Here is a 19,967-nt window from a genome sequence, read left to right as displayed (position 1 = left end):
TTCCAGCTGAGACTGTCCAGGAGGCGATCCCTCCTTCCTCAACTACCAATGTGGAGATACACTTACATAAGGCTCAGGCTCTGCCATGTGTGCGCCAGACTCCTGGAAGCTTTGCCTTTACCTTCTCTGGATCTGGACCTCAAACCAAGTACTAGAATTTGAGGCAGTCCCATTGCCTTATTTTCAGCTACTTGTCAATGAAAAGAGAAATTCTCAGTCGCCCTCCACCTTCAGGACCACAGTGCCCATGCTCTTTGTAACAAGGTACACTGACTGTTGAAGAAATTCTTCTCCATGGAGTTGAGCATCCACATATTTTATTCAGCTGCCACAGTGGTAGCCCAAACAACCTCTTTCTTGGGAGTAATTAAGATTTGTGAACTAGTCTAAAAGTATTTGATGAAAGAGTAAGTATAATTCACTCTATGGTACTTGTTTTTTAGCTAAATGTAGTATGTAGAATTTTGAACTTAGAAAGGATGAGGAAAAATATTTCTTTTACATGAGCCTTAAGAAATACTCAAGATGAAGTATACAATCTATATCATTCCTGTTAATTGGTCTGCTTTGCTCTATTTGGTATCATAAAAGTCTAGAAAAAGGAAGCTATCAGATCTTTAAGTGTGTAATTAGGCAGATATTCTAATGTTTCAGGGAAGGAGGGGGATTTTGGTGGAGAAAAGCAGGGATGAGAGCTGCTGATAAGACCAAAAAAGGAAAAATGGATTCCTAAGGAAAGCTGGTAATTCTCAGGAGGCTTGGCATTGCTGATGAACTGGAATATTCCAAATACTAGAGTGACAGCCACAACTTCATCCCTTCCTCATCAAGAGGTCTCCTCTAAATTTGCTCAGGGTTTATTTTTCAGTGACTATTCATCTCTCTCTCCCTCTTCGTCTCTCTCCTTTTCTGCCTAACTCTGTCTTTCCCTTCTTGTTTCCTTTCTTCTTCATTTTCTCCTTCCCTCCCTTCCTCCCACTTTCCCTCCTTGTGTCATTTCTCCTTCCTTCCCTCTCTCCCTCACTCTTTTCTGCTCTTCCTTTTTCTCCCCTTCCACCCTCTCTCCCTACCCTCCTTTTTCTCTCCCAGTCTCCCTTCCTTTCTTCTCTGTGAGGTACTGTGTTAAATATTAAAAAGCATAGAATCCTCATAACAACCTATGAAGTTATTATTAAACCTCCATATTAAAGATAAAGAAGCTGGCATTGAGAGGTTAGATAACTCTCCAAAGGCAACTCAGGAACAGAGTTAGGATGACTGAAGTTCAGATCATGTCACCCCTCTATTCCAAACCCTTCTGATTTCCTGTAAATCACATTAAACCTGGATTCTCTAACATAATACATAAACTTCTTCAGTCCCCCCACCAAAAAAAAAAAAAAATACACTGCCATTGAGTCAATTCAACTCATAGTGACCCTTCCTTGGGTTTCCAAGGCAGTATCACTACGGAAATAGATTGCCCAATCTTCCTTCCAAGGAGTGGCTGGTGGGTTTGAACCACCAGCCTTCTGGTTAGCAGTCAAATGCCTTAGGCACTACACTACCAGAGCTCCTTACTTCTAATTAAGAGATACTAAATTTGGGCACTTTTTTTTTTTCTTTTTTCCCTATTTGGAATATTTTTTCTTAAACAGAAAACTATGGACTCACAAGCAATACTTTAGAATCAAACTTTCTGTGGAGGAGTGATAAGAGTTTGAAAAAATTGCCAGATGAGTCTAATATACAGCCAGAATTGAGAATCACTGCTTAGCAGATGATACGACCCTACTTACTATCCAAGGAGTTGATATTTTGCTTGAAACCGTTTTCAAACAGATGTAAAGCTAGTTCAGATGTCTGATTGCTTGACATTACCCCCCGCCCCTAATAGAATTACTTTTCAAATAAATTCAGAAGGTGAATTGACATCTCACACAATTTTATCCCAGAATCCTCAAGTGCTAGTGATATCCTAGCATAAGAATAAGGAATATGGATTTGGATGCTTATTCAGAGAATAAATATTTATTGAGCACACATAGAGGTACTGTCACTACACTAATTCCCATCCTTTCCCTTCAATGTTGAATGAAGGTTGCTTTTGGAGAATATCATAAGATGATTCACCTAAAACCTGAATATCTTTGAATTTGATAAGGATGTGATGGGGGGGGGGAGTCATGTAGCTCTTTCATTAGGAAAATCAGGAGGTTTCAGAACTATAAAAGGACAGCATCATTGGGCTGCAGCAGGTGTTTCACACAGGTAGCCTCATTAATGATTAACCACAGAGTCTGAATAAACGCCAGATAAAGGAAATTGAAACCCAGCACCTGTGTGAAGTCCTGCCTTGGTTTCTATGTCAAAATCATTTGTATTTTTTCCCCCATAGGTCCGAACCAGTGTCTTACCTGAACATAAGGATCCCCCACCAGAGGTTGGGGTAAGTATTTCTTATGTTTCTAAAAGATACATAAATCACTTTGAAATTAATCATACAGATTTCTTCTGGCCTCCTGCCTGGTAACTGACAAATGAAATTGAGTTAAATTAACAGGGTGTGACTATCCGAGAAGAAGCTGTTATATATTTGCTGAATTGCACAGAAATCATTCCTCGTCTCCTGAAAATGATCCTCAAATGAATTCATATCATTTAGTCCAGCTGGCTAGATATGGGCTTAGAATTTCAGGTAGCTGAAATGTGATTTGGAACTAACATTCCTGGACAAAGAGGAGGCTAGGGAAATTGCAGGTGTGAGCTCCACTGCTTCAGGAAAGGAGTGCAGAATCTGCAGTACAACTGTGATATTTTCCCTTCCTACAGCTTAAACATATAATGCAAGTTAAAAAAGAGGCTACTGCAAAGCTTAAACACTATAATGCAAGTTAAAAAAGAGGCTACTGCAAATGTTCCAACCAGCATTGGGAAGTCTTCCTGATGTTTCCTTGCTGCGTATGAACTACTGTGCTTCCAGACTTTAGATACTGGAAAAACAAGAGAGTAATGCGGGTGTTCTGCTTAGATAACGCAAAGTAGGTGGCTACTACCAGTTGCCATGGAGTCAACTTCAATTCATCCAACCCCATTTGTGTCGGAGTAAAACTGTACTGTAAAGGGTTTTTAATGGCTGAATTTTCAGAAGTAGATCATCAGGTCTTTCTTTTTTTGAGATGCCTCTGAGTGAATTGAATCTCCAGTATTCTGATTAGGAGCTGAGTCTATTAGCTGTTTGCTTGACCCAGGGTCTCCAAAATAGATGATGACAGCTCTCAAAAAGAAACCACAACATATTGATGTGCTTAAATGAGGAAAATGCCTGGAGTTAAGTTGAGTCTAAGAGGCCCTAGGGCTGAGCTTATTTGTTATTCCCTGAAATCCTACAGACAATTGACATGAATCCTCCAGGAAATACGCAGGACACTATACTGGGTATCATTCATTTCCTCATTGGACAATAATCACCTCCTCACCCTGCTGAGAGAGCTCTCCAAAAATATACACCACAGTATAAGGTGAGTCAAGTGAACAGAATGTAACTATCTCTGCATCTGGCAGTAAGAAAAGGAATGAAAGTGTGCTTTGTTCCTTCTCAAGCCTAACACAAACTTCTGGTTTCTGCTGAGGGGCAAGTCAAGGTGGATAGCTCCTTCTGACTCAAGTGAATCTTGATGCTTCATTTTCTTCCTGCCTCACTCTCTGCTCAGACCACACAAGCCTTTGTTTACTTGCTCCATCAAGACCAGCAAGTTCTTCCCAGCCTCAGGCCTTCACAGTCATAGGGCACTCATTCCTCCCTCTGCCTGACCTGCTGTTCCCCACTGTATTAGTTTTCCAGGGCTGCCATAACCAAGTACCACAACCTGGGTTACATAAACCAACAAATTTATTTTCTCAGAGCTTTGGAGGCAAAGCCCCTTGCTGTTGAGCCAATTTCAACTCATAGCAACCTATAAGACAGAGCAGAATTACCCCATAAGGTTTGCAAGGCTGTAATCTTTATGGAAGCAGATTGTCACATCTTTCTCCTACAGAGCAGCTGGTGAGTTAGGACCACAAACTTTTAGGTTAGCAGCCGAATTCTTAACCATTGCACCACCAGGGCTCCATTCTGGAGACTGTAAATCAGAAATTAAGGTCTATATAGGGCCATGGGCGCTCTGATAGCATAGTGCCTAAGGCACTTGACTGCTAACCAGAAGGCTGGCAGTTCAAACCCACCAGCCACTCCTCGGAAGGAAGGTTGGGCAATCTACTTCCACAGTGATACTGCCTCAGAAACCCAAGGAGGGGTAGCTATGAGTCTGGTCCGACTCAACGGCACATAACCACCACCACAACAACATAGGGCCATACTTCCTCCAAAGCTTCTAGGGGAGGATACTTCTTTGCCTCTTCCAGTTTCTACTGATCCCAGGCATTTATTGGCTTGTGGCAGAATAACATGAATCTCTGCCCTATCATCATATGGTTGTCTTCTCTGTCTGTCTGTCCCTATCTATGTCATCACCTAACATTCTCCTCTCTGTGTGTCCCTTTCTGTGACTCTACTCCTCTGATAAGGACACCAGTCATATGGGATTGTTGTTGTTGGTATGTGCCATGGAGTCAGATCGACTCATAGAGACCCCTGCTTGGGTATCCGAGGCAGTATCACTACGGAAGTAGATTGCCCAACCTTCCTTCCGAGGAGTGGCTGGTGGGTTTGAACTGCCAGCCTTATGGTTAGCAGTCAAGGATTAGGACCTACATTATGACTTCATCTTAACTTGATTATTTCTGAAAAAACAATGTGTACTAATAAATACACATTCACAAGTGCCAGAAGATAAGACCTTAATATATCTTTAATATATCTTTTTTGGGGACATTTTTAAACTCCAAACATCTACTACCTGCCTTGCCTAACCCAGAGTTCAGCTCACATGCCTCTTGCTTCCTACTGCTACCACCATGTGTAGTAATGCTCACCTTTAAACTACATCCTTCAATTTTAAGTTCTCATCATTTCTTTACACTTACTGCATAAACCTAAGACCTTTGGAACATTTTTAACTCTTAATGTAGTATTTCAAACATTTTCTTTTATCAAGGTGGACAGTTTCATTGTTGAAGTTCAAGACACATGAACCAATTGAATTTTCACCCACTAACTTTTCCCCCTGCTTCTCACCAACTGCTTTGGTGTTGAATCTCCCTTGTTTGATGCTTAATAACATCATGCCCTACTTGTGTAAATTTCCCTTTATTTTTGTCTCATTCATATTCTTGGCAATGCACTTATTTATTTAAAACTTCAGTCTGTTCTCTGAGTTTGCATTATTTTCTTCCATCCCCTCCCACTGTTCCCACTATAGTATAGAGCTGTCTGTGCCTCTAGAAGCTTTTGGTAGAGGGGGAATATTGCCTGGTTCTCACACTTGCCCTACCTTTTCCTCTTCTTGTTGTTCAGCTTTTGTGGCATGGAGGAAAGAGAGGGGAGATGGATGTTCCTTCTGTGCTTGCCCTTGGGGAGGGAAGGGTTTCTTTTATATTGGCTTAGATGTTTCTTAGGCTAACACTTCCTATCAGAGAGCTCTGTGTGGCCAATATTGAAATGTTCATACTTTATGGGGTACACATATGAGTATTACTGGGGACCTTTTAGAGTTCTCCCCACTGTGTATTTACCTACCATGGGGGATCTATTTCTGGGTCAACCTCTTTGGCTGCTCACTCCCTCCTCCAGTTCAGCCTTTGTAATGTCCATTTGACTTACGCAAAACTCACACACATTTGCTATACTACACAGAAGAAATGTGGACTGCTTACTAATGCTTTCTCTCTTAGCCATCTCTCTGCTGACCTTGTCTACAATCCCCAGCAGCAGCAGGTAGTAGACAGTCACTGAATTCTAAAGGAGAGACAATCACCAGTCCCCACTACAGTGTAGATAAAGATGTTTTATAAGCTTCACAAGTGATTTTTTTTTTTTTTTTTTTTAAGAATTACATTGCCTTGGCTTTGGGAATAAAGTTATCTTCCTAAGGGATAAGATGGAGGCTAGGCTTATTTCTTAAATAGTACATCTCCCAATATGCTGACCTCTCCCCCTTCAATCTGCTTCAGGAATAATTTCTTTTAGAAGGATCAGCACAATGCTATATGAGGAAGAGATTAAAGATTTCCCAAAGGTCCAACTTTTCCAAACTGCTGTACACTCTATCATCTCTAACATCAACTACTCTTCTTCCCTTCAGTATACTTGCTCTCATCTTAGGGTTCTGTAATTTCCTGTAATGTTTCACAGAACTAGCCAAAGAAATGTCTCATGCAATTATAGAGACTGGCAAGTCTCAAATCCATGCATTGGGCATCAATCTGAAGAATTCTCCTCACTCACATGGTTACAGGGTCTGAAGACCACAGATTGGTAGGTCAGATGATGGGCTTTTGTCTCACAAAACTGTGGTTCTGTGAATCAGGTCAGATGATAGGCTGCTGGCTCAAGTCCTGAGAACTGGAGGTCAGGTGACAAGAAACCAGTTGCAGGATCCAAAACAAGAGAGAGAGCAATTTGCCAGAGCAGTCATATGTATGCAGACCATACCCTCAAGAAACTAAGGTGACTTGAATCACACCATTCAGTAAGGCAGTAACTCAAAATACATCCTACCCTAACCCTGCCTCATTAACATAATGGACAACACACTCTAAAATGGGACCATAATCAAAGGCACAGGGGCTAGGATTTATTGTACATCACAAAATGAGGGACTATGGCTAGAGCACTAGAAGTAGCTCGCTGCATCACACCTATCTTTATATAATTGGTTGTATAGGGCTTACTAATTGGCCTATTTCTGTAACTGACTCTTCTCATTAAGCCTTGAATTGAGTTGCTATGGGAATTCTATGAACTTAAAGTGTGGGTCATTTGGTAAATTGTATTTTCATCTTTGACAAGGATAATTGATAATTCCTTTGATAATTCCTGGACCAAAAGAAAAATTCCAGTTGATATTCTATAACATGCCCAAGTAACCTGACAAATAATAGCTTCAAAGGGACAGATTTGATTTTCTCATCTAATAAGAATTCTGAGAGAAAAATGTCCAGGACTGATACAGGCACCCCAACTTTCTGCTCTTCCTTTTTTAGAAGTCTAATCTGGCCACTGCTTCTCCAAGTAATACATTTCAGGTCAAAAAAAAAAAAAAAAAAAAGAGCAAAGGGCAAAAGTGTTAGATTAGCTAATACCGTTCCTTCAATTTTAGAAAACAGTAACTTTTCAGAAATCTCAGTGTATAGACTGCCACTTACACATCACTGAGAAAAGCTGAGTGAGACTTTATCTAGCAGGTAATCTAGGTACTTTTCCCATTTTAACAAGAACAAGGTTCTATTAGGAATAAAATATGGGCAGAATGCACATTAGATAGGCAATTTGCAGTATCTCCAAACCTCTATTATATGTTCAGCTCCAAGACCACAAAGTTTTTGTATATTTTGTTCAGTCTAATATTCCCAGATTTCTGCCTGGAAATTAGCAAATATTTGATATATGTATCAGAATCAGTAAGCATGGTTTGGCAACCATCTAGTATTTTTTTAGAAATGCTAAAATAAAAAGGTGGGAGGGGTCTAGCACATTTTATTGCATATCAAAACTAAAAAAAATGGCAATTATTATTATAAAGCTATATCTTAAATATAGTGAGAATGGTACTGTTGTTGTTATGTGCTGCCAAGTCGGACCCGACTCATAGTGACCCCTCCTTGAGTTTTCAAGTCAGTGTAACTATGGAAGTGTATTGCCCAACTTTTCTTCCTATGAGTGGCTGGTGGGTTTGAACCACCAGCCTTCTGGTTAGCAGTCAAGTGCCTTAGACACTATGCTACCAGAGCTCCTGAGAATGGTACTAGATGAATACAATTAAGTGTGCTTTGGCCTTCTGACATTCTTAGAGTTATTTTGGATGTTATTTTGGATAGACAAGAATTAACATTCACTGAGTACCTACGGAGTGCCACTAGTTTATATACATTTTGCCAATTAATCCTCAAAATATCTCTTTGGAAACTGCAAAAGGGATTTGAGAATTCAAGCTCTTGACCAAAGACATGGAGCTTGTAATAGACCTGCCAGTACAATATGCTAATGACTTTCACCTTCAACTACTCCAATTTAAAAAAAAAAAAAAAAAAAAAAGCTGTAGTTTTTTTTTTATTGTTCCCTACATTTCTTTGCATTCTTAAGCAGCATCTATTGAATCCATCCAAACCTTTTCTTGATGGCTCTGTCAAACACATGCTGATCTATGCTCTAAGACCTTTTGAGATACATTCATACTTAGAATGTAGTTTTTATAATAAATGACTTTGCTGTAAAGTACTTTAAAGTATTTTTTGGCTATCAACTTTTAATAGATTTCCTCTTAATTTTTTTTGTTTCCACATTGTCGTTACGATGTCTTTTTCCATGTTAATAGTTAATGTCATTTTCTCTTCTCTCCTTTCTAGTAGGGAACCATATAATCTTATTTGTTAGGATTGACACTAAAGAAAAAGTGCTTGGACTCTGAGAAAGGGACTGTCCTGTAAGTTGTGAGATGTTCTGTATTTACTTATGATATCAACTTCAGCTTTTCAAAGACTTAAAAGTTACACAATGTTATGAGGTTCAGTCAAAGTATTATATATATACATATATAATACTCTAAACCAGCACTGTCCAATTGAAATATAATGTGAGCTACAAATGGGACTCCCATGTGTAATTTAAAATTTTCTCATAACCGTGTTTTAAAAAATGAGGAAAGAAACAGGTGAAGTTAATTATGATGACTTATATTTTAATCCAATATATACAAAATACTAGGAACCCCTAGGTGGCACAGACCATTAGGTACTCAACTACTAACTGAAAGATTGGCAATTCAAACACATGGAGAGATGCCTTATAAGACAGGCCTGGCCCTCTGCTTCGGAAAGATCATAGCCTGAAAATCTTATAGAGCAATTCTTCTCTGCATGTATAGGTCTCCATGAATCGGAATTGACTCAATGGCAACTCTTTTTTTTTTATGCAAAACAGTAGCATTTCAAAATATAGTCAATATAAAAATTATTAATGGGATACTTTACATTATTTGTCCCTCCTAAGGCTCTCATCCAATGTATTTTTTACACTAGATTCAGAATTGTCTCCTTTTAAGTGCTTAAGAGACACATGCAGCCAATTGGACAGGGCAGCTTTAGATAGTTGTTGGGGGAAAAGGCTGACTTTAAGAGATGGATGTTGTTGTTGTTGTTGTTGTTAGGCACCATTGAGCAATTCTGATTGATAGTGACCTATGTGCAACAGAATGAAACACTACCCAATCTTATAGAGCTGGATAGAAGTTGGAAAAACTCAGGCAGGTTCATGGAAATCTTGTAGCCTAAAGGAAATCTATATTTTGAACTGAAGATCAGTGAAAGTGAGGGAAACTCTCCATAAGATGGATTGACACAATAGGTACAACATATCAAAGATCATGAAGATGACTTGAGATTGGGCAACATTTTGTTCTGTTACATAAAGTCACCATCAGTCAGAGATGACTCAATGGCCTCTAACAACAACAATAACATACTTGGAACCAATAGTCCACTTTGTGGTAATGTGTATGGGACTTATATCCTTGAGCTCTGAGGCACCTCCTCCTGAAATCCTGCTTTGCCAGGAAGCCACTGAGGACCTGCTGCATAGAGGTATTAAACCCTTGTGAGCAGTCTGTATCTGTGACTTATTCAGAGTCCCCACAGGAACCAGTAAGATAAAGTCTTTACTTGAACACTCCTCGTAGAGAGAGGCCAGTGATTGACACAGATGTCCCCCTTTCTCCTATTCTTCTTGATATTACTTTCCAAGTAGGTGAGTGAGTGAAATCATGCATCAAACAATTTAATAATCATCTGCTTTGGATCCATACATGGGAATAAATTTGTGACTGTTACACTGTCATAAGCAGGCAAGAAAAGTCAGGGCCACATGTTGTGCAGTCAGTGAGCTCATCAGAAGAAAAAAAAGAATTGCCACCTGTCTTGGAAATGAGACTCACTCAGCATGATGGGGATGAAAGAATGCTAGACTGAAAAGCAAGAAACCCGTGTTTTAACTTGCACTTGGCATATTGATGAGTTCTGTGTCCATGTGTAAGCTAAGGGCCTCAGGTCACCAATTGACAGACTGACAATTCCCAAAAGTTTCACTAAGCCTTAACAGATTTCATGTAGACTTTTTTTGGGCCCTAATGAACATTTCACATGATCTAATAAAAATTTGAGCTACAAAGAATCATAGAAAAGAGCTACTCATCAAATAATAATTGTAGAGTACCTTATAGCCTTCATATCTTTTTTCCCACCACTCTTACCAAGAATTCTTCTAATTTTTATTTTTAAACATATTTTCTTTTTTTTCATTGCAGCCATTTCTCATATACTTTTTGAAATATATACTTTTAAAATATCTACATTTAAATGGATTTAAATTCTTTACCTCATCTGCCTTCTGGGTGAATTACCTTAAACATTATGCCAACTAAGACTTAGGGACACTTCCTATTTGCCTGGCACTCTAAGAGCTTTGAATTATTCTCTTTCCTTCTCACATCAATGATTACACAAAAAGTGCAGTTATCTCATGCAGTTTTCTCATATTAAAATGAAGGCTTAGAGTGATTGAGCAAATTTGTCCAAGATGATGGAGCTTATAAGAGAGAAGACAGAGAAATAATACACATCAATGCCCCCCAGTAGGTAGTGAGCCTTGGCTTGGGAGAAGTGGGTTACTTGCTCAGATTTTCATATCAGGACAGAATAATTGATTCAGGGCAATATTTCTAGTGTCCAATGTCCAGTTTTAGTGTGGCTTTACTTTTTTCTCCTTTTAATTTTTTGTCCTGATATTGCTGCTCCCAGTTTAGAGCATTTACAATGAGAATTACAGAAACATCACATAAGAAGACACTGCAAATCTTGCCCTTAGAATAATATTTGATTTATAAATTAAATTTTAAAAAAGTTATCTTAAATCCTATGATCATGATTAGTCTTAACAAAGATAATGGCTTTATATTAAATTATTCTTTTATATCCATACTGTGTGCTATTATTCTATTTGTGAGTATTCATGTTTCAGAATTAGAGAAAATAGTTTTCACTCTAATTCATTATTTTACAATAAGTGCAATGAATATTAATTTGGGTGAATTATTTGTTTTCCAACATTGGGAGTATTGGTTCTAGTTTTATTTAAGACAAAATGAAAGAAACAAACAAATGTTGTTGTTGTTAGATGCCATCAAGTCGGCTCTGATTCATAGCGACCTTATGAATCAGATCAATAAAATGTCCCATCCTGTACCATCCTCACAATCCTTGGTCTGCTTCATCCCATCAATCTGTCAATCTATCTCATTGAAGGTCTTCCCCCTTTTCATTGACCCTCTAGTTTACCAAGCATGATGTCCTCCTCCAGGGATTGGTCCCTCTGACAACATGAGCAAAGCAGGTGAGGCAAACTGGCCATTCTCACTTCTGCACTTGGTCCAGGAATCAGTCTTCTGACAGTTCAAGATATTTTCATTATTCTTTGCCAATACCACAATTCAAAGGCATCAACTCTTCTTGAAAAAGGAATTCATTGTCCATTTTTCATATGCATATGAGGTAATTGAAAATGTAATGGCTTAGGTTAGGCACACCTAGTGTCCAATGCCCAGTTTTAGTGTGGCTTTACTTTTTTCTCCAAAGTGACATCTTTCCTTCTTAACACTTTAAAAGAGATCTTTTGCCATGAATTTGCCCAGTGCAATTCAATGTCTGATTTCTTGACTGCTGCTTCCGTGGGTATTGATTATGGGTCCAAGTGAAATGGAATCTTTGACAACTTCAATCTTTTCTCCATTTATCATGACGTTGCTTATTGGTCCCATTGTGAGGATTTTCATTTTCTTTAGGTTGAGGTGTAATCCATATGGAAGACCATGGTCTTTGATCTTCATAAGTATATACTTCAAGTCATCTTCACTTTCAGCAAGAAAGGTTGTGTCATCTCTATATCATAGGTTGTTAATGAGTCTTCCTCCAATACTGATCCTGCATTTTTCTTCATATACTCCAGCTTCTTGGATTATTTGCTCAGTGTAGTCATTATGTTTTTGTGTCAACTTGGCTAGGCCTGGTTGAGTGGCTGAGCAGCTGGATGTAGCATTCCCCATGATGAGACTGGTAATCAACTCCATGGTAGAATCTTCTGTGAGCAGCTGAGTAGCTGCATTTGGGTATGTGGTCTGCTTCCTGTATATAAGCAACAGCTTTGGGAATGGTCTTTAGTTTATGGCAAGCTTGGACGCTGCATGTAGCTGTGTTGTTGTTCAGCAGCCTGCCATGCTCTGCCGACCTCGGGACTTACAATGGACTTAAGTTAATGGCCTCCCGTGTGGTTTGGTAACATCAGGACTGTGCCGTACTTGTCAACCTTGGGTTTCTCAGCCTCAGCAGCCTGCAGCTCTCTGAGTGAAGAAACACCTCTAGCTCCAGTGGGCCAGGAGCAGAAGGCAGAGCTGGAAACCAAGGTTGAGGGGCTTTCACCCAGCCCCTAGAGCCTGGCACTTTGAACTTGGACTTAAAGCCTCCAAACTACAAGAGAGTAAATTCCTGTTTGTTAAGGCCGTTCCATTTGTGGTAATTTCTTGTCAGAGCGGTACTAGGTAACGAGAACACTCAGCATACAGATTGATAAGTATGGTGAAAGGATACAATTCTGAATCAACCTTTCTGATTTTAAACCATATAGTATCCTCTTGTTCTGTTTAAAGAACAGCCTCTTGGTCTATGTACAGGTTCCTCATGAACATAATTTAGTGTTCTGTATTCTCATTCTTTACCATGTTATCTGTCATTTGTTATGATCCACACAGTTGAATGCCTTTGCATAGTCAATAAAACATAGATAAACATCTTCCTGATATTCTTTGCTTTCAGTCAAGATCAATTTGATATCAACAATGTTATCTGTTTTTCCACATCTACTTCTGAATCCAACTTGAATTTCTCAAAGTTCTCTGTGAATATACTGCTGCAACTGTTTTTCAATTGTCTTTAGCAAAATTTTACTTGTGTGTGATATTAATTATATTGTTTGATAATTTCCACATTCTTTGGGATCACCCTTCTTTGGAATGATCACAAATATGGATCTCTTCCAGTCAGTTGGACAGGTAGCTGTCTTCCAAATTTCTTGACATAAATGAGGAAGTGCCTCTAGCACAGCATCCATTTGTTGAGACATCTCAATGGATATTCCGTCAATTCCTGGGGCCTTGTTTTTCACCAGTTCCTTCAGTGCAGCTTGGACTTCTTCCTTCAGTATCATTGGTTCTTGATTATATGCACCTTCTGAAATAGTTGAACATTGACCAATTCTTTTTGGTATAGTGACTCTGTGTAATCCTTCCATCTTCTTTTGATACTTTCTACATCATGCAATATTTTGCCCACAGAATCCTTCAATATAACGTCTCAAGGCTTGAATTTTTATTTTTATTTTTTTTTTCAGTTCTTTCAGATTGAGAAATTCCAAGAGTTTTCTTATCTTTTGGTTTCCTAACTCCAGGTCTTTGTACATTTCATTATAATACTTTACTTTGTCTTCTTAAGCTTCACTTTGAAATCTTCTGTTCAGCTTTCTTATTTCATCATATCTTCCATTTGTTTTAGCTACTCTACATTAGAGATAGAGTTTCAGAGTATCTTCTGACATCCATTTTGGTCTTTTCTTTTTTTTCTGTCTTTTTAATGACCACTTGCTTTCTTCATTTATGGTGTTCTTGATGTCATCCCACAACTCGTCTGGTCTTCAGTCATTGGTGTTCAATGCATCAAAACTATTCTTCAGATGGTCTCTAAATTCAAGTGGGATATAATCAAGGTCATATTTTGACTCGCATGGACTAGTTTTGATTTTCTTCGACTTCAGCTTGACCTTGCTTACAAACAACTAATGGTCTGTTCCATAATCAGTTTCTGGCCTTGTTTTGGCTGAAGATATTAAGCTTCTTCATCGCCTCTTTCCACAGATGGAATTGATCTGATTTCGATACGTTACATTTGGCTAAATCCACATATGTAATCACTATTTATATCGTTTAAAATTTTATTTGCAATGAATAAGTCATTGGTCTTGAAAATTCTATTAGGTGATGACAGGTGTCATTTCTATCACCAAGGCCACATTTTCCAACTACTGATGATTCTTTCTTGTTTCCAACTTTCATATTCCAATCACCAGTAGTAATCAGTATATTTTGAGTGCATGCTTGGTCAATTTCAGACTGCAGAAGTTGGTAAAGATCTTCAATTTCTTCATCTTTAGCTTTAATGGCTGGTGCATACATTTGAATAATAGTAGTATTAATTGGTGTTCCTTGTAGCTGTATTGATGTTATCTTAAAACTGACAGCATTGTACTTCAGCATAGATTTTAAGATTTTTTTTTTTTTAATATAATGAGTGTAATATCATTCCTCTTCAATTTGTCTTTCCTGAAATAGTAGACCGTGTGATTATCAGATTCATAATGGCCAATACCAGTCTATTTTTCTCACTAATGCCTAAGATCTTTATGCATTTAATGCCTAGGTCTATCTTTATGTATTCTATTTCATTTTTGACAACTTACAATTTTCCTAGATTCATACCTATTAAATTCCATGTTCCAATTATTAATGAATGTTTACAGCTGTTTATTCCCATTTTGAGTCATACCCTATCAGTAAATGAAAGTCCCACAAACTTTACACCATTTATGTCATTAAGGTCAACTCTACTTTGAGGAAGCAGCTCTTCCCCCAGCATATTTTGAGTGCCTTCCAAAGTTAGGTGCTCATCTTCTGGCACTATATCACACAATGTTTCAGGGCTATTCGTAAAGTTTTCCAGTAATATATGAGACAGTGTTTCACTGTTATTAATAGGGTTTTCACTGGCCAGTTCTTTAAGAATGGATGACCCCATCCTTCCTCCCAGTCTGTCTTAGTCTAGAAGCTCACTGAAACCTGTCCTCCAGCGGTGACCTGGCTAGTATTTGAAATATCGGTGGCATAGCCTCCAGGCTCATGCAACACCAAGCCACCACTGTATGACGAACTGACAGATGAGTAGTGGAAACAAACAAATATTAGCTATAAAATAATTGTTAAGGCAACTTCATTGTTTAGTGTTGCAATTTGAAAAAATCCTATATTTTCTTTAAAATTTCTGATTTAATCAATAGTGCAGTTTATGGAATGGTAGTCCCAATGTGCAGTTATTTTTCAATATGAATAAAAGAATATTTATATCCTCGTAGCACTTCTGGTTTGACAAGTTTTCACAATATAGTGTAATAATTCCATTATGAAAAATGATTTTAAGAGATTATTTCTATAAGCCCATATTATCCTTTGAGATCAAGCATGGAGCTGACATTTGTGATGTAAAAGATTAACTCATGACCTTTGTTCTTGGTACACTATTTACATGTCCAGTTCAGCAGGAAGCTTATTACATGGCCCTTCTGTTTGAAACACTGGGCTTTGTAAAATGGACAAGCCAAGGCCCTGGTTCCACAGGAAATCTTAGTCTTGTGGAGAGGACAGACATTCAGTGACATGTGGTTATACACTTTACTTGCAGCTGTGCCTCATATGTGTCTGTAGCTGATGTCTGAAAATAGCTGTTCCACCTGTCTGCCACTGCTACATTCCAGTCTGGGTGTTTGCTGTTTTGATTGGCAGAAAACCACAACTCTATCATGACATGTGCAGTTGTGTTTTACTAATTCTAAAACTATCTGTATCTTCTACTTTTCAAAAGCCAAAGACTAAATAATTTGAAATGTGGACATTGTGAGATTTCTTATTAGTTAAGACTTTTCTTTGATTGGGGATGATTAGTAGGGAGTGGGAATTTACAATTCAGATCTTGATTGTTAGTGAAAAATGAGGTAAGATAGATACCACTTTAGAATATAAAATGCTAGGGTGATATTCACTGCAAGAATGTAAAATCTACCCACTGTGTAATCATTTTGATTTTCCACATTTCAGTATATTACAGTAGTTTATAAGTATATGTGAAAAAAATAAAAGCATTTCTCCCATATCTTCTGGAATGCTTCTTTGAAAACAAGTGTCTATGCTCTTCATTCTTTAATTGTCAGTAAATATTTATTGACTGCCTACTGTGTGCTAGTCAGTGGCAATTTAACAGTAAGCAAAATAAAATTTAGTGTAGATCTTCAAATATCAATTTTTGAGAAAACAGTAGTGGTGTGCCAATGGAGAAAAATACAGCAGGGTAAGGAAGAGAGAATGACAGGTGTGTGCGTGGGGAGAGATGTTCTTTTACACAGGGCTCTTCTAGAAGGCATCTCTGATGCGATCAGTAAATGCCCTTGGGGAGCTGGATCTCATCTCAACACTTGTTACTTCCCCTTGCAGAAAAGCTGCTCTAAGTTCTGCAGGCTTTGCTCATACAGCTCTCACAGGTCCTTCTCTGTCTTCATATACTCTCACCCATCAACTTATCATGAGAGTGTATTTATTTCCACAAACCCTCTATATTTACCAAATGTTGTTTTTAATCTAGTATTTTAATCTCACATTCTTCTGGCTATGGTAACTTGGAGTCTAAATCTTTCTTTGAGTGTTAAGTTACATCATTGAGTTTATGAGTAATTGCCTAGGGACATCTCCTACTTCTATTATTTTGATTGTTTGAGTCTTTCTGAACCAGTTCTTCTAAGTTGGAACTTTGAAAAGAGAGAGAAAAATTCTGACCTAAAGCTTTTCTTCCTTATGCTCAAAAATCTTTCAGTGTAAACTCAGCCTTTTATGTATGGAATAACTGCATAATTTCCCATGAAAAAAAGCATAATTGGCCTCATATTCCTTCAGTCCAGGTACTCATTCAAGCACAACCTGGCAACAGACCTGTGAAGAGAGAATGTTCTGGAAGACGTAACATTGACCTTTGTAGAGTATTATACTGTGTTAGGCAGCAATAGCATAGTTAATAATATGTTTTTTCTATTTTCATGTTTACCCTTTGATGTTGATGGATGAATGAGAAATCTTATTTATATATACCATAAGATTATGATCTTTGAATCAGAAGTAGCAAGGGCTACTGAAAAGATATTAAATTTAGAATTTTCTTCTTTACATTATGAGTCAAAGAGTGCAGAAAGTAGATGTTCATTAGATAGCCAACACTCTATATGATTGGTCGCTAAGCTATTTTAGAAAATGTAGCTGGATAAGTACCTTTTTTTTTTTTTTTTTTTAATTTGTGCTGGAATGAAATTGTTCCATGCTAGTATAGAAATAACAAAGGAAACAAATGCTTTTAAATGTTGTTGTGATCAGGGAGAAATATAGCATTTCTATTTATAACTTGTACAGAGTCCCACATAAAAATAGCTCCAACCAACAGATTTGCTCATATCTAGAATACAAAGTTGTTGCTGCCAGTGATTTGAGGAATTCTAATAGAACGACAGCATTGGTGAATATTGAAAGTTTATCATAGTTCCTTGTAGTTCAGTTTTTATATTGGGAGAAAATGACAGTGGAAAAGTTCTGGCTGTTTTTAATGAAAAGGATGCGTCTGTGCCCTTCAACCCCACTCCATGGGGTGGTTATATTATTAGTTGTATTTCTGCACGAAATATTTGTCAGTCTGATAGATTTAATATTTCATTCTTCTAAAGACTAATTTTGGGTGATTGGTGCGACAGCAGAATTATTAAGAACTCCGGAAATTAATGAAAACGATTCTTCTCTCTCATTTTCAGCGAAGCTTCTTGGGCTATGCCAGTTTTAAAGTCGGGGAGCTTTTAAAGTCAAAGGAGCAACTGCTGGCCCTGAGCTTGAGGTGAGTCTGAGAAGCTGTTAAAGTTAATAATCCGTGATATTTATTGATGGCTGTTTGTCTTTGTAAGTCACAATTCTTGCAAATGGTTTAGATGTCAACTCTCAAATGTTTTATGACTGTAACAAGTTATAGTGAAACAACAATGATTCAAGTTCATTTTTGAGTTCACGTTTCAGCTTATGATAGGTTATCAACTCTTAAATGAAAAACAATTGCATTATCATTAAAGAGATGAAATTATTTGAAATAAAGTAAATAATTAATAAAGGTAATCATATTATTAAATTATTTTTATGTGTATCCTCAAAATGCTGGGGGGTTTTAGATCAAGTTTGTTTCTAGGATAGAAATGTTTGTCAGAGGGAATGTTGTAGCTGTATGATAATGGAAAGCATTATTCTCTCTTTTGTAGTTAATTTTGTTGCTATATCATTAAACATGAACCACTTGTAAATTCAAAAGGACTCCTATTGAAATAAATGACAGATCATAGCTAAGTTGGAATATGAGTACAATTTGTTTTGATATAGAAGAGACAGAAATCTTTAGGCAGGCTCATAATATTTTATACTAAGAAGAGTAGTCAAGAAGATAAATATTTCTTTTTACCTTAGTAATAAATTTAGAACAATATTTTGTTGGTTTCTAACTAAAATAACTTTAAAAACTGTGTATATATGAAGAATACCATGTTTCAATATCTGTAGAATATAAGTGAATATAGAATTATGTAGAATACAGTTTGCAGATCTTAAAAGGGTCTTATTTTATTGAAATATAGCAGCTGCTTTCATGGAAATGACAATGCCTTAAATTTCTTTACCTCCCTCCCCCCAAGGACTTGCAACCAACAATTTATTTAAGTCATGATATGGCTTATACTGGGAGCTCTGGTAGCGTAGTACCTAAGGCATTTGACTGCTAACCAGAAGGCTGGCAGTTCAAACCCATCAGCCACTCCTCAGAAGGAAGGTTGGGCAATCTACTTCCCTAGTCATAGTGCCTCGGAAACCCAAGGGGGGGTCGCTATGAGTCGGGTCCGACTCGACGGCACACAACAACAACAACATGGCTTATACTGAAATCTGCACTACTGATTTTCTCTTTTTCTGATTTTCCATGATCCTAGAACTTTGCTTTGTGATTTAATAAATGTAACAAATTAATTTAAAGTCATACTCCACGTAGAAAAATAAGTGTCGTTAGGTTGTGATGAGGCTATCATCATCTATCTAGCTTCTTTTAGATTATGTCTTTTAAACACTTATTCTTTTGTTGTTGTTGTTGTTATACTTTGTTTAAGAAGACATTTGAATTCTTTATAAAGATTTATGCATTATATATGTATATATTATACATCTTTTATACATTATAAAAGATCCTTTATGGTTTTGTGATGTTATTTCAATAAAACTCTGTTGCTGCCATTATTTGAGTTTGGTATGAAAGGAATAGCAAGAAAAAAAAAAAAAAAAAAACCTAGTTATAAGTGTCACTGATATCTTAAAAATATCTATTCCAAACTTAGCATGACTATTGCCTCTGAGCTGTGTGCCCCTGGAGACATGATGTGCGATATTAAACATTGAGTGAACTTAGAACTACTAGTGGTTCACATGTTTTCTAGATAAGATATATAGCAACTTCTTCCTCCTGTTGCTGACTCTAAACGCACAGTACTGATTATATTGTACCCATTATTAATATCAGCACCACACTACATAACACTGTAGCACTTAGGTAGCAGTGTTGAAACAGGAATTAAGGGAGTAGCAATTCTTAGTGAATAAAAATTAGAGAACACATACAACACCTTAGAAGAAGACAGAAGAAAAAGGGTCAAGTTTAGAGTGCTGTCCTTAGAAGGAAAAAAAAAAAAAAAATGAATATAGTAATTTCAGATTTAGATACAATCAAGGCAGATATCCAATTTTGAATTTAATATCCCTGATTCTTGTTGTTGTTGTTGTTATATGCCGTCGAGTCGGCCCCAACTCATAGCGACCCCTCCTTGGGTTTCCGAGGCAGTATCACTA

General features: G+C 37.4%; 1 protein-coding gene across 1 annotated transcript in view; it reads left to right on the top strand.

Moving 5' to 3' along the window:
• The window catches only part of INPP4B (inositol polyphosphate-4-phosphatase type II B), a 601,242-nt gene that overhangs the window by 198,947 nt on the left and 382,328 nt on the right, over positions 1-19,967 (top strand). Inside the window, exons 6-7 of the mRNA XM_042781432.1 lie at positions 2,378-2,428; positions 17,852-17,931. Of these exons, the coding sequence (XP_042637366.1) occupies positions 2,378-2,428; positions 17,852-17,931 (131 nt within the window). The remainder of the gene's footprint in view (positions 1-2,377; positions 2,429-17,851; positions 17,932-19,967) is intronic.

The sequence above is a fragment of the Orycteropus afer genome, unplaced genomic scaffold, assembly GCF_000298275.1.
Source record: "Orycteropus afer afer isolate SDZICR_OR568_19922 unplaced genomic scaffold, OryAfe1.0 scaffold00120, whole genome shotgun sequence".
Classification (NCBI taxonomy): domain Eukaryota; kingdom Metazoa; phylum Chordata; class Mammalia; order Tubulidentata; family Orycteropodidae; genus Orycteropus; species Orycteropus afer.
The sequence above is the reverse complement of the archived record's forward strand: the minus strand, read 5'-3'. Positions and strand labels throughout refer to the sequence as shown.